The sequence below is a fragment of the Lithobates pipiens genome, unplaced genomic scaffold (assembly GCF_037356315.1).
Source record: "Lithobates pipiens isolate NorthernLeopardFrog02 unplaced genomic scaffold, aLitPip1_a1.2 Scaffold_1, whole genome shotgun sequence".
Taxonomy (NCBI): domain Eukaryota; kingdom Metazoa; phylum Chordata; class Amphibia; order Anura; family Ranidae; genus Lithobates; species Lithobates pipiens.
The window spans coordinates 23,956,016-23,968,850 of NW_027507685.1; the positions used below are offsets into that span (position 1 = coordinate 23,956,016).

Sequence of the window (12,835 nt, forward strand, 5' to 3'; positions counted from 1 at the left end):
CTGGACCCTGCAAAGTGGAATCCTGGATACCACAGCGCTAAGGCGTTCCCACAGGGTGCTGTACAGGTCCAAGGGAGTGGACCCTAAACATGAAAAGGGTACCCAGTCTTTGAAGGTCCCCAAGTGACATGAACCTGCCGTGAAGTGTGAAGATTGGGCTCTTCTGCCAATCATGTGGTGCTTCCAGAAGGCAGCTGTGGACACAGCACAGGCTCTGAACCAGACATTTGCAGCGGTTCATTTTTCCTTACCCGGGTCACGTGAATCACCAAGTGTTGCTTGGCAGGCTAAAGGTGCTTAGCAGGATTGTTGCATAGGGGCTTGGGGAGCCCTATTTTAAAGGGTCGCCATTCTGAGGTGTGTTTAATATTACACCCAGGTAGTAAATGTCTTCAAAAAAGAGGCTTGGGACTAACACTACAGGGAAGGGCACACCTATGTTGTCAGTAGTTCATGATGAACCTAGTCATATCCCTAGTGTTGTATCCCCTGAAGGACCAGAGGCTTCCGGGCAATATGAGCTGCTGTGCGTATTTGGTATTGTGCCTACAGTCAACGCTGCTGCTTCACCCTTTATCACCAAGGATGAACTGTCCTTCGCCCTAGCCGGATTAGAGCTTAGGATTGCTGCCATGATTGCCTCCATCCGACAGGGTGACGAGAAGCGTGACAGATCCCCCCCTCCCCGGAGCCTCCTGGTTTGAAGCAGAAATGGGTTAAGGGTGGGGAAGAGCTAAAAGCTCAGGATTCTGTGGAAGGCCTGGCGGGTGAGTCTGTTTCTGAGCAATCTGGACAAGAAGATATCCAGTTGATGTCTGCCTCTCAGTCGCAGAGGCTTTTGATCCAATCTTATACCGAGATGGTTCATTCTGCCTTTAAGTTAACTCTTACAGAGGTTATGGAGCCCCCCCCCCCGTCCTCTTTGGGGTCTCTGAGGTCTCTTCAGGCCGCACAGGCTTTCCCCTTACACCCTCTGTTGGAACAGGTGGTGTATGCTGATTGGGAACATCCTGACAAGATTTTTTTTTCCTCCTAAGAGGTTTTCTCTTTTATATCCCATGGATGAAAAGTTTAAGAAGTGGAGCATGCCAGCCATAGATGCAGCAGTCTCTTCCTTAAACACAAACTTAACTTGTCTGGGAGATAACGCACAGGGCTTGAAATACCCTGTTGACAAGAAATTTGAGTCATTATTAAAGGCTTCCTTTTCTTTGGCCAGTTCAGCTATTCAGCCAGCTGTTGAGCAATTAGTATCTGCCAGTCAGTAAAGCATCAGGTCAGATAGCCTGACAGGCCTAACCGGGAGGATGAGCTGGCTGAAAATAAGACCGATATTCCTCGAGGGCTGTGTTTTGCTCGTGACGCCTTAAAGGATTCAATACAGCAGGTTTCTCGTTTGGCTCTCTTGTCTGTACATATGCACAGACTTTTGTGGCTTAAGAACTTGTCAGCCAAGCTTCCTTGTAAAAAGTTATTGTCAGGTTTCCCCTTTCATGGGGAACATTTATTTGGTGATTATTTGGACAAATATTTCCAAAAGATTTCCGGAGGGAAGAGTTCTGTACTTCCTGTGAAGAAAAGCACCAGACGTCCCTTGTTTAAAACCTCAGTGACTGCTTCCTCAAGTGCCTCTGTGCCAAGGCAGTTCCACCGCCAACAGGGCGCTAGAGCCAGGGGCAAGTCCAGGGCCATGAAAAGCCCAGGGTCCAAAACTCTTCTAAACCCAACACCAAGCCCTCCTTTAGAGAGGACACCCCCAGCCTATCGAGTGGGGGGGAGGCTGCTGCACTTTGCGGACATTTGGAGAATAATAGTTCAGGACAAGTGGGTCACCTCAACTTTTACAAACTGGAGTTGCGGGGGGTTCACCCTCAGGTTTCTAAGATCCAGCGTTCCCTCAGATCCTCCAAAATGAGACTTATTGCTTCGGGCACTACATCATTTAGTGCCTCAAGGAGTGATTGTAGAGGTTCCTGTATCCGAAAGGGGTGCAGGTTTTTACTTGAACCTGTTTACGGTTCAAAAACCAAATGGGGACAAGAGGCCCATTTTGGACTTAAGATCCCTGAACCAGTATCTACTGACCCAGTCCTTGGAGTCTGTCTGCTCAGAAGTAGCCTCACTCCAGATGGGAGACTTTCTAGCCTCCATCAATATAAAGGACACATACATTTACAAGTACCTTTCTTTCAGCCTCATCAGAGGTTCCTGCATTTTGCAGTAGAGGAATGTAATTTTCAGTTTGTGGCTCTACCCTTCGGGCTTGCTACAGCTCCCCAGGTGTTCACAAAGGTCCTACCACCAGTACTAGGTCTTTTAAGGGCCCAAGGGATCCTGGAACTCAGGTATCTGGATGACCTTCTGCTCAGAGATCACTCACTACAGGCTCAAGAACAGAATAGAACAACATGCACAGTGTGGTATTTAGAAAGTTTAGGCTTGATCACACATATCGAAAAGTCAACCTTGAGACCAGCTCAAAGTCTAAAGTATTTATTTCTGATCCTGGATACGGTCCAAGCAAGAGTATTCTTGCCACCTGCAAGGATCTGTGCCCTGAAGGATCAGGTGAGTCTGATAAGGGGCACCAGACAACCCTCCATTCGGCTCTGTATGAGTCTTCCTGGGAGGATGGTATCCTCCTTCAAGGCAGTGCCCTATGCCCAGTTCTGCTCAGAAATCACTCACTACAGGCTCTAGAACAGACCATAACATGCACAGTGCGGTATTTGGAAAGCTTAGGCTGGATCGTAAATACCGAAAAGTCAACCTTGAGACCAGCTCAAAGTCTAAAGTATTTAGGTCCGAGCCAAGATACGGTCCAATCAAGGGTATTTTTGCCACCCATACGGCTCTGTGTCCTGAAGGATCAGGTGCATCAGACAACTCTCCATTTGGCTCTGTATTAGTCTCTTAGGGAGGATGGTGTCCTCCTTTCAAGGCAGTGCCCTATGCCCAGTTCAATTCCAGAGCTTTACAACAAGACATATTGTTGGTTTGGAACAGAAGAGGACAACCCCTGTATTATCCAGTGTTCTTATCTCCTTGGGCATGCTTAATTCTAAACTGATGATCGCAGGATAAGAACCTGGGAAAGGGAAAATCCTTCCTACTGATAACTTGGAGAGTACTGACTACAGATGCCAGTCTCTCAGGCTGGGGAGCGAACCTAGAGGGACTTGCAGATCAGGGGAAATGGTCAAGGGCAGAACAGATCCTGCCCATCATCCTGGAATTACACGCAGTACATCTGGCCCTACGGTCCTGGGCGGTGGAGCTTCAAGAGTGTCCTATCAGAGTTCAGCCTGACAATGCCACTGCAGTGGTCTATATAAACCACCAAGGCGGTACCAGGAGTCATTCAGCTCTGAAGGAGGTGAACCACATACTAGCTTGGGCAAAGGGACATGTGCCGATTTCTATCAGCAGTCCATGTCCCGGGAGAAGAAAACTGGAAGGCAGATTATCTCAGCCGCCATCAGATCTGCCCGGCGGAATGGTCCCTACACCCAGGGATGTTCAAAGATATTTGCCAATGTTGGGCATGGCCAGAGGTCTACCCACTGGTATCCAGGTTCAACAACAAGCTACAGCAGTTTGTGTCCGCAACAAGAGATCCCATTCGCTGGTCCGAACCCTTATGTAAGGGGGCAACTCATTTGTTTCCCCCCATTAGGTCACCTGTGTGCTTGGGACTTGAACTATGTGCTGTCTGTGTTACAGAAGCAACCATTTGAGCATATCAAGAAAATTCCATTAGACTTGCTGTCACGCAAGCTAGCTTTCCTGATGGCTATCACCTCGGCTAGAAGGGTGTCGGAGTTGGCGGCCCTTTCATGCAGGGAACCGTACTTGATCCTCCACCATGACAGGGTCGGGTTACAAACTGTTCCATCATTTTTTTTGCCAAAGGTGGTGTCAGCCTTTCATTTAAATTAGGACATTATTTTGCCGCCTTTTTTCTCTGCCTTGTTCGGTGGAAGAGAGACGACCGCATTCCTTAAACGTTGTCCGGGCAGTCAAGGTTTTTTTGTCTAGATCTGTGGAGACCTGAAAATCTGATTTCTTTTTTGTTCTACCAAAAGGACCCAAGAAGGGGCAGGCAGCTTCCAAAGTTTCCATTGCCAATTGGGTCTGCCAATTGGTCATTCAGGCCTATGGTCTGAAATGTAAAGCTCCTCCCTTTAGAGTGAGAGCTCATTCTACCAGGGGTGTCGGAACCTCCTGGGCTTTTTGCCATCCGGTATCTGGGGCTCAGATTTATAAGGCTGCTACGTGGTCTTCAGTGCATACGTTCACAAAATGTTATCAAGTGGATTTTCGAGCAGGGGATTCGACTTTCAGCTGCAGTGTACTGCAGGCTGCCATATAAGGACTGATGGCTATTGTTTGGCAGTTTGTCTCCCTCCCCTCAAAGCTAGTTCTCTGGGCTATCCCAGTAGGTAATGAATATTAGCCAAACTCTGTGTCCCATGATGTATGAAAAAGAAAATAGGATTTTTTTCATCACACCTGTAAAATCCTTTTCTTTAATTACATCATGGGACACAGAGGTCCCTCTCCTCCTTTTTGAGATTCAGTGCTTACTTCAAAACTGAAGTGATTCCTGTATGGGAGGGATTATATAGGGGATCACTTCCTGTCTTAAGACCTTTGGTCTACCAGTGTCCATTCACCTGGGGATGAGGTATAACCCAGTAGGTAATGAATATTAGCCTAACTCTGTGTCCCATGATGTACTCGAAAGGATTTTACAGGTAAGTATGACTTTTGAAACTCTTCAGGACAGCATGCTAGTAGCATTTTAACAGTGATTGATAGGCTTCTAAATGCTGTCCTTTTAAGAAGACTAATACATGTACACAAGTCTGTGTTAATGCCTGAGTGCTATTGATATATTCAAGGTTTTAAAGCAAACATGTTGCAGTCTTGGGCAATATAAAATGAACATGTAAATAATAATGCAATAGGGAACCTGCATTTCTAAAAAAAAAAAAAAAAACTCATGTATTTAGTATTAGAGGTACATTTAGTTGTATGTAAATCTCAACTTTTCTTGTTGGGTAAAGAGGCTCCCCATCACAATAATGGACCAATTGAGAGGATTGATGAGGGCACAGGACTAAGTGTGGCTATTACAGGAAAAGTCAGGATTTACATACCAGTTCAGTTGCCCATATCTGATTACTGATCTTTTTTATATGCTTTTGTCTGATCGTAACTTCTCATTGTTTTTATTACCTAGGTTTGTGACTAATTTACATAAGGATACTTATTACACAACCGCTTGGCTTGTTTCGATCAAATATAATCAGCTTATGACTACATAAGGGTGTATCAAGTGGGTTCTAAAGCTGGCCATATCCTATTAGACTTTTATTTTTTTATATATACAGCTTGCTGGCTAAACAAAAGAAATCGGACTCCATCATCCACACAAACAACACGGATGGATAAAAGCCCCTCTGCCTGGCTATTGTAGTCTGATACCTGCTAATGCTGGCTGTCAGGATGCCCCAACAGTGCCTGCAGCTGCTTCAGGCATTGTTTGGCCAAAACTTTTTGACCGCTGTATTTGACTTTTGTTGACCCAGCAGGGTCACCCACTATTAGAATTTCAGCCAATTCTTTCGATTTGGCCAAAATTCAAACGTATGGCCAGCTCTAGCGTGTATTTACCTTATCTCCCTAATGAAGTACAGAGAGAAATTTCGGGTGTTTTACATTAAAGATTGCACTTATATTTGCAGATTATTGGATTAGAAAAGTCTGATGCGATATCAAGGGCCATTACAATTAGCACAAAAGGGAAGAACATATTTCGTTTCACCGATGTTAGAGACTTTGAATCCTTGGTGGCAAGACTGAGATCCAGATGTGCAATAACAAGTCCCCAGCACACAGTTTACACTGAGGTAAGACATACTCCGATCATGTGTAGAGAATTTTGATCGGACCAAGTGCCACGCATGCTCAGATCAAATTCTTACATCAAAGCTATTGGCTACTAGTCCCATCGTAACGAAATTACGTCATCACGTTCTGAATGATCAGATTTTTCGACAACTTAGTCCGACCGTGTGTATGCAACAGTTTCGGACAAGATCCGACAGACAAAATCCGACGGATTTGGTTGGCAGAATGTCCGACCGTGTGTACAGGGGCTTAGAGTCATCATTTTTTTATTTTTTTCAACATCACCAGTAGGTGTGTTCCAGGATCAGACAAAAAGGATGAATTAGAGCAGTATAGCAATGCTTCGTTGAAAGTGAACTGTTCCCAGTGTGTGTTTCAAGGCTGAATTTTAAGTCAAGTGTAGTTTTAATGCCACCTTCTTTGAGAGAGCAGTGTTTTTAAGCACGTTGTTCTAATACTGAATGTACTTTTGTAGCATGTAGAACTGCTTGAGCTGTGACTCCATGGCATATGGTATGTTTTATTAATGTTTCAATATAAGTATATATACAGTGCCATTTTTCAGACTAGCTACAGTCACAATGCAGCAGAGTTCCCAGAAGAGCATCCAATGGTGGGTCCAAAAGGCACCAGCAAGACTGTGAGCACAGAAGCCTTGATGACTGTGTTTCATCCTCAGGATGCAGAGAACCTTGATCCAATAATGGTATGGATACATTTTACATTACCTGTTTTTGTTGTGAATACAAGTCACCAATATTGTACAACATTACTTTTGGTCCCTTGGCCTCTTCACCAGTAAATTGGTTGTATATGATGGAGTATGATCACAGTGTTTGTAGTATGACCACTGTAAAACGACTTTACTGTAAAACATTTCTTTTTTATACATCATGGGACACAGAGTTAGGCAAATATTCATTACCTGCTAGGTTATACTTCATCTCCAGGTGAATGGACACTGGTAGACCAAAGGTCTTTAGACAGGAATTGATCCCCTATATAAGCCCTCCCATACAGTAAGTACTTCAGTTTTTGACCAGTGTCTGCAAGGTGGATGGCACGGTTGTTTAAGCTCTCTGAGCTCCAGGTCCCTAGTCCCACAAATGGTTCTTAAATGAATCAAGGGATTGATCGATCGGATCCATTTGACACAGGCTTCATATGCTTAGGTAAATGGTACCTGAAACTCGCAAAGAAGATTCAAAATCCTGCAAAGTTTTGCCTGTAATGTGGCCTCCAGGTACTGGACCCTGTGAAGTGGAATCCTGGACACTACAGCGCTAAGGCATTCCTGCAGGGCGCTGTACAGGTCCAAGGGAGGGAACTGTCCTTAGTATTAGATGGTTAGAGCACAGGATGGAGGGCATGATTGCCTCCATCCCACAGGGTGGCAAGAAGCATGACAGATCCCCCTCCCCGGAGCCTCCTAGTCTGGATCAGAAATGGGTTGGGGATGGGGAAGAGTTTAAAGCTCAGGATTCTGTGGATGGCCCGGTGGATGAGTCTGCTTCCAAGCAATCTGGACAAGAAGATATCCAGTTGGTGTCTGCCTTTCATTTATAGAGGCTTTTGATCCTGACTCTTTAGGCCGCGTACACACGCGCGGACTGTTCGCCCAACCTTGTTCGTCAAACAGTTTGGGCAAACAGTCCGCTCAAAATTTGCATGAGCGGACTTGCCCACACACGAGCGGACTGTTTGACGAACAAGGTTGGGCAAACAGTTCGCTCAACTTTTGAAATGAACGGACTCGCCCACGTAAGGAGGAGGCAAATCCGCCCATTTCGAGCGCGTGTACAGGTAGGCGGGGCCCGCGAAGGAGACGTCGCGGGCTCCGCCGCCTGGAATGGGCTTAAAGGGGAACCCCAACGCCGAAAAAAAATCGGCGTGGGGGTTCCCCCCAAGTCCACACCAGACCCTTGTCCGAGCACGCTACCCGGCCGGACAGGAAAGGGGGGCGAGCGAGCGCGCCCCCCCTCCTGAGCCGTACCAGGCCGCGTGCCCTCAACATGGGGGGTGCCTTGGGGAAGGGGGGGCCGCGCGGCCCCCCCACCCCAAAGCACCTTGTCCCCATGTTGATGAGGACAAGGGCCTCTTCCCGACAACCCTGGCCGTTGGTTGTCGGGGTCTGCGGGCGGGGGGCTTATAGGAATCCGGGAACCCCCTTTAAGAAGGGGGCCCCGGATACCGGCCCCCCACCCTATGTGAATGAGTATGGGGTACAATGTACCCCTACCCATTCACCTGTGAAATAAAGTACAAAAAAAAACACAACACAGGGGAAAAAAATATTTTATTGCACAGCCGGGGGTCTTCCGTCTTCGGGGGTCTTCTCGCCGGACTCCTCCGCTATGTGTGTGTAGCTCTTTTGCTAGCGGAGGAGTCCGGCTTTCTTCCTCCCCGCCGCCGGCCTCTTCTCCCGACTTCGGGGGTCTTGTCCCCCTCTTCGGTTCTTCTGCCGGGCCACCGCGCCTGGTCCGGTGGCCCGGTCTTCTGTCGCCGTCTTCCGTTCTTCTGTCGCCGCCTTCGGTTCTTCTGCTGGGCCACCGCGCCTTCTTGTAGCTCTTTTACAGGCGGTGGCCCGGTCTTCTGTCGCCGCCGACTTCCGTTCGTGTTCTTCTTGTTCTTCTCCAGGAGATGTTGACACGTCGCTTCCCTCCGGCCGGAATGCCAGAGCCGCGCTGTGCGGTCACTTATATAGTGACAATGGGGCGGTGTCACATGGTATATGTCACATGGGTTGGTCACATGGTGACCCCGCCCCCTTACGATGTCATAGTCCCCATGTGACATCAACCCATGTGACCAACCCATGTGACATATACCATGTGACACCGCCCCATTGTCACTATATAAGTGGCAGCGGAGCGTGTCCCTGGCATTCCGGCCGGAGAGCTCGTCGAGTCAACATCTCCAGGAGAAGAAGAAGAACAAGAAGAACAAGAACGGAAGGCGGCGGCGGCGACAGAAGACCGGGCCACCGCCTGTAAAAGAGCTACAAGAAGGCGCTGTGGCCCGGCAGAAGAACCGAAGGCGGCGACAGAAGAACGGAAGACGGCGACAGAAGACCGGGCCACCGGACCAGGCGCGGTGGCCCGGCAGAAGAACCGAAGAGGGGGACAAGACCCCCGAAGTCGGGAGAAGAGGCCGGCGGCGGGGAGGAAGAAAGCCGGACTCCTCCGCTAGTAAAAGAGCTACACACACATAGCGGTGGAGTCCGGCGAGAAGACCCCCGAAGACGGAAGACCCCCGGAGCTGTGCAATAAAATACTTTTTCCATGTGTTGTGTTTTTTTTTGTACTTTATTTCACAGGTGAATGGGTAGGGGTACATTGTACCCCATACTCATTCACATAGGGTGGGGGGCCGGTATCCGGGGGCCCCCTTCTTAAAGGGGGCTCCCGGATTCCGATAAGCCCCCCGCCCGCAGACCCCGACAACCAACGGCCAGGGTTGTCGGGAAGAGGCCCTTGTCCTCATCAACATGGGGACAAGGTGCTTTGGGGTGGGGGGGCCGCGCGGCCCCCCCTTCCCCAAGGCACCCCCCATGTTGAGGGCACGCGGCCTGGTACGGCTCAGGAGGGGGGGCGCGCTCGCTCGCCCCCCTTTCCTGGCCGGCCGGGTAGCGTGCTCGGACAAGGGTCTGGTGTGGACTTGGGGGGAACCCCCACGCCGATTTTTTTCGGCGTTGGGGTTCCCCTTTAAGCCCATTCCAGGCGGCGGAGCCCGCGACGTCTCCTTCGCGGGCCCCGCCTACCTGTACACGCGCTCGAAATGGGCGGACTTTCCGAGTGGGGACAGTCCGCTCATTTCGAAAGTACAGCGGACAGGCCCACACACGGGCGGACTGTTCGCTCAAACACAGTTTCAGCGGACAGTTTTTCGGAATTTCCGAAAGACTTTGTCCGTCCAACTGTCCGCTGAAACTGTCCGCTGAAAGCCCACACACGAGCGGACTGTCCGCCCAAACACTGTTCAGCGGACAAGGTTGGGCGAACAGTCCGCCCGTGTGTACGCAGCCTTACTGAAATGGTTTGTTCTGCCTTTAAGTTGCCTCTTGCAGAGGTTACTGAGCCTCCCTGGTCCTCTTTGGGATCCCTGAGCCCTCTTTAGGCCACACAGGCGTTCCGCTTATACCCCCTGTTGGAACAGGTGGTGTATGCTGATTGGGAATATCCTAACAAGATTTTTGTTCCACCTAAGAGGTTTTCCCTTTTATATCCCATGGATGAAAAGTTTAAGAAATGATGCAGCAGTCTCTTCCTTAAACAAGAACTTGACTTGTCTGGTAGATAACACACAGGGCTTGAAAGACCCTGTTGGCAAGAAATTGGAGTCATTATTAAAGACTTATTTTTCTTTGGCCAGTTCAGCTTATCAGCCAGCTCTCGCAGCAAATGGTATCTGCCAGTCCGTAAAGGATCAGATCAGATGGCCTGACAGGCCTAACTAGGAGGATGATCTGCCTGAAAATAAGGCAGATAATCCTCGAGCGCTGTGTTTTGCTGTTGACGCCTTAAAGGATTCAATACAACAGGTTTTTCATTTGGCTCTCTTGTCTGTACATAATGCGCAGACTTTTGTGGCTTAAGAACTGGTCAGCCGAGTTATTGACAGGTTTCCCCTTTCATGGGGAATGTTTATTTTGTGATCACCTGGACAAATATATCCAAAAGATTCCTTCCTCAAATGTCTCAGTGCCAAGGCAGTTCCGCCGCCAACAGGGCGCTAGGGCCAGGGGCAAGCCGCAAAGCCAGGGCCAGAAAAGGCCCTGGGTTCAAAATTCTTCTAAACCCAGCACCAAGCCCTCCTTTTGAGGGGACACCACCACTCCATTGGGTGGGGGGAAGGCTGCTGCATTTTGCGTACATTTGGAGAACAATGGTTCAGGACGAGTGGGTCACCTCAACTATATCCCGCAATCTGGAGTTGCAGGAGATTCCCTCTCTGAGGTTTTTAAGATCCAACGTTCCCTCGCATCCTCCAAAAAGAGACTTATTGCTTCAGGCACTACATAATTTAGTGCATCAAGGAGTGATTGTAGAGGTTCCTGCACCCGAAAGGTGAGCTGGGTTTTACTGAAACGGTCTATTTACGGTTCAAAAACCAAACAGGGACACAAGGCCCATTTTGGACCTAAGATCCCTGAACCAGTATCCACTGATCCAGTCCTTTCGGATGAAGTCTGTCCACTCAGTAGTAGCCTCACTCCAGATGGGATACTTTCTAGCCTCCATCGATGTAAAGGACACGCATTTACACATACCTATCTTTCAGCCTCCCCAGAAGTTCTTGCGATTTGCAATAGAGGAACATCATTTTTAGTTTGTGGCTCTACCCTTCGGGCTTGCTACAGTTCCCCGGGTGTTCACAAAGGTCCTAGCACCAGTACTGGGTCTTTTAAGGGCCCAAGGGATCCTGGTGCTCGGGTATCTGGATGACCTTCTGCTCAGAGATCACTCACTACAGGCTCTAGAATAGAACATAACAACATGCACAGTGTGGTATTTAGAAAGTTTAGGCTTGATCACACATACCGAAAAGTCAACCTTGAGACCAGCTCAAAGTCTAAAGTATTTATTTCTGATCCTGGATACGGTCCAAGCAAGAGTATTCTTGCCACCCGCAAGGATCTGTGCCCCGAAGGATCAGGTGAGTCAGATAAGGGGCACCAGACAACCCTCCATTCGGCTCTGTATGAGTCTTCCTGGTAGGATGGTATCCTCCTTTGAGGCGGTGTCCTATGCCCAGTTCCATTCCAGGCCTCTACAACAAGACATCTTGTTGGCTTGGAACAGGAGAGGACAAGCCCTTGATTATCCAATGATCTTATCTCCTTGGGCACCCTTAAGCCTAAACTGGTGGTTGCATGATCAGAACCTGCGAAAAGGAAGATCTTTCCTCCTGGTAACTTGGAGAGTACTGATTACAGATGCCAGTTTCTCAGGCTGGCGAGCAAACCTAGAGGGGCTCACAGCTCAAGGGAAACAGTCAAGGACAGAACAGATCCCACCCATCAGTGTCCTGGAACTACAGGCAGTACGACTGGCCCTACGGTCCTGGACGGTGGAGCTTTAGGACTGCCCTATCAGGTTTCAGTCCGACAATGCCACTGCAGTGGCCTATATAAACCACCAAGGCGGTCCCAGGAGTCATTCAGCTCTGAAGGAGGTGAACTACATACTAGCCTGGGCAGAGGCACATATGCCATTTTCTATGGGCAGTCCATATCCCGGGAGTAGAGAACTGGAAGGCAAATTATCTCAGCTGCCAGCAGATCTGCCCCGGGGGGAATGGTCCCTACGCCCAGGGATGTTCCAAGAAATTTGCCAATGTTGGGTATGGCCAGAGGTCGACCTACTGGTATCCAGGTTCAACAACAAACTACAGTAGATTGTGTCCCGAACAAGAGATCCTCTGGCACTCGGAGAAGATGCTCTGGTAGTCCCATGGAGCCAGTACTCCGTGGTTTATGCTTTCCCTCCGATCCCTCTCCTTCCACATTTGTTGCGCAGGATTTGGAGAGAGTGAGTTCCAGTCATTCTGGTGGCACCAGCCTCGCCCAGAAGACCCTTGTTCCCGGAGATTGTGAGACAGACAATAGATGGGCCATGGACGATTTCACGGTGCCCTGATCTACTGTCTCAAGGTCATATATTCCACCCCAATTTACAGTCTCTAAATTTGATGGCATGGCTATTGAAGCCAAGGTGTTAAACGACCATGTTGTCTGTTAGTGAATGCTAGAAATGCTGTCACTAGGAAGATCTGTCAAAAGGTCTGTGAAACTTCTATTGCTTGATGTGAAGCCAAAAAATAGCATCCTTGGAAATATGTGATTGGGAGAATTCTCTCTTTTCTACAGTCAGCTGTGGAAATCAAATTGGCTTTAAGTACCATTAGAGGTTTCAGCCCT

General features: G+C 48.7%; 1 protein-coding gene across 1 annotated transcript in view; it reads left to right on the forward strand.

Annotated features, from left to right (window-relative positions):
- The window catches only part of TBC1D8B (TBC1 domain family member 8B), a 91,232-nt gene that overhangs the window by 40,599 nt on the left and 37,798 nt on the right, over nt 1-12,835 (forward strand). Inside the window, exons 7-8 of the mRNA XM_077485193.1 lie at nt 5,751-5,915; nt 6,482-6,622. Of these exons, the coding sequence (XP_077341319.1) occupies nt 5,751-5,915; nt 6,482-6,622 (306 nt within the window). The remainder of the gene's footprint in view (nt 1-5,750; nt 5,916-6,481; nt 6,623-12,835) is intronic.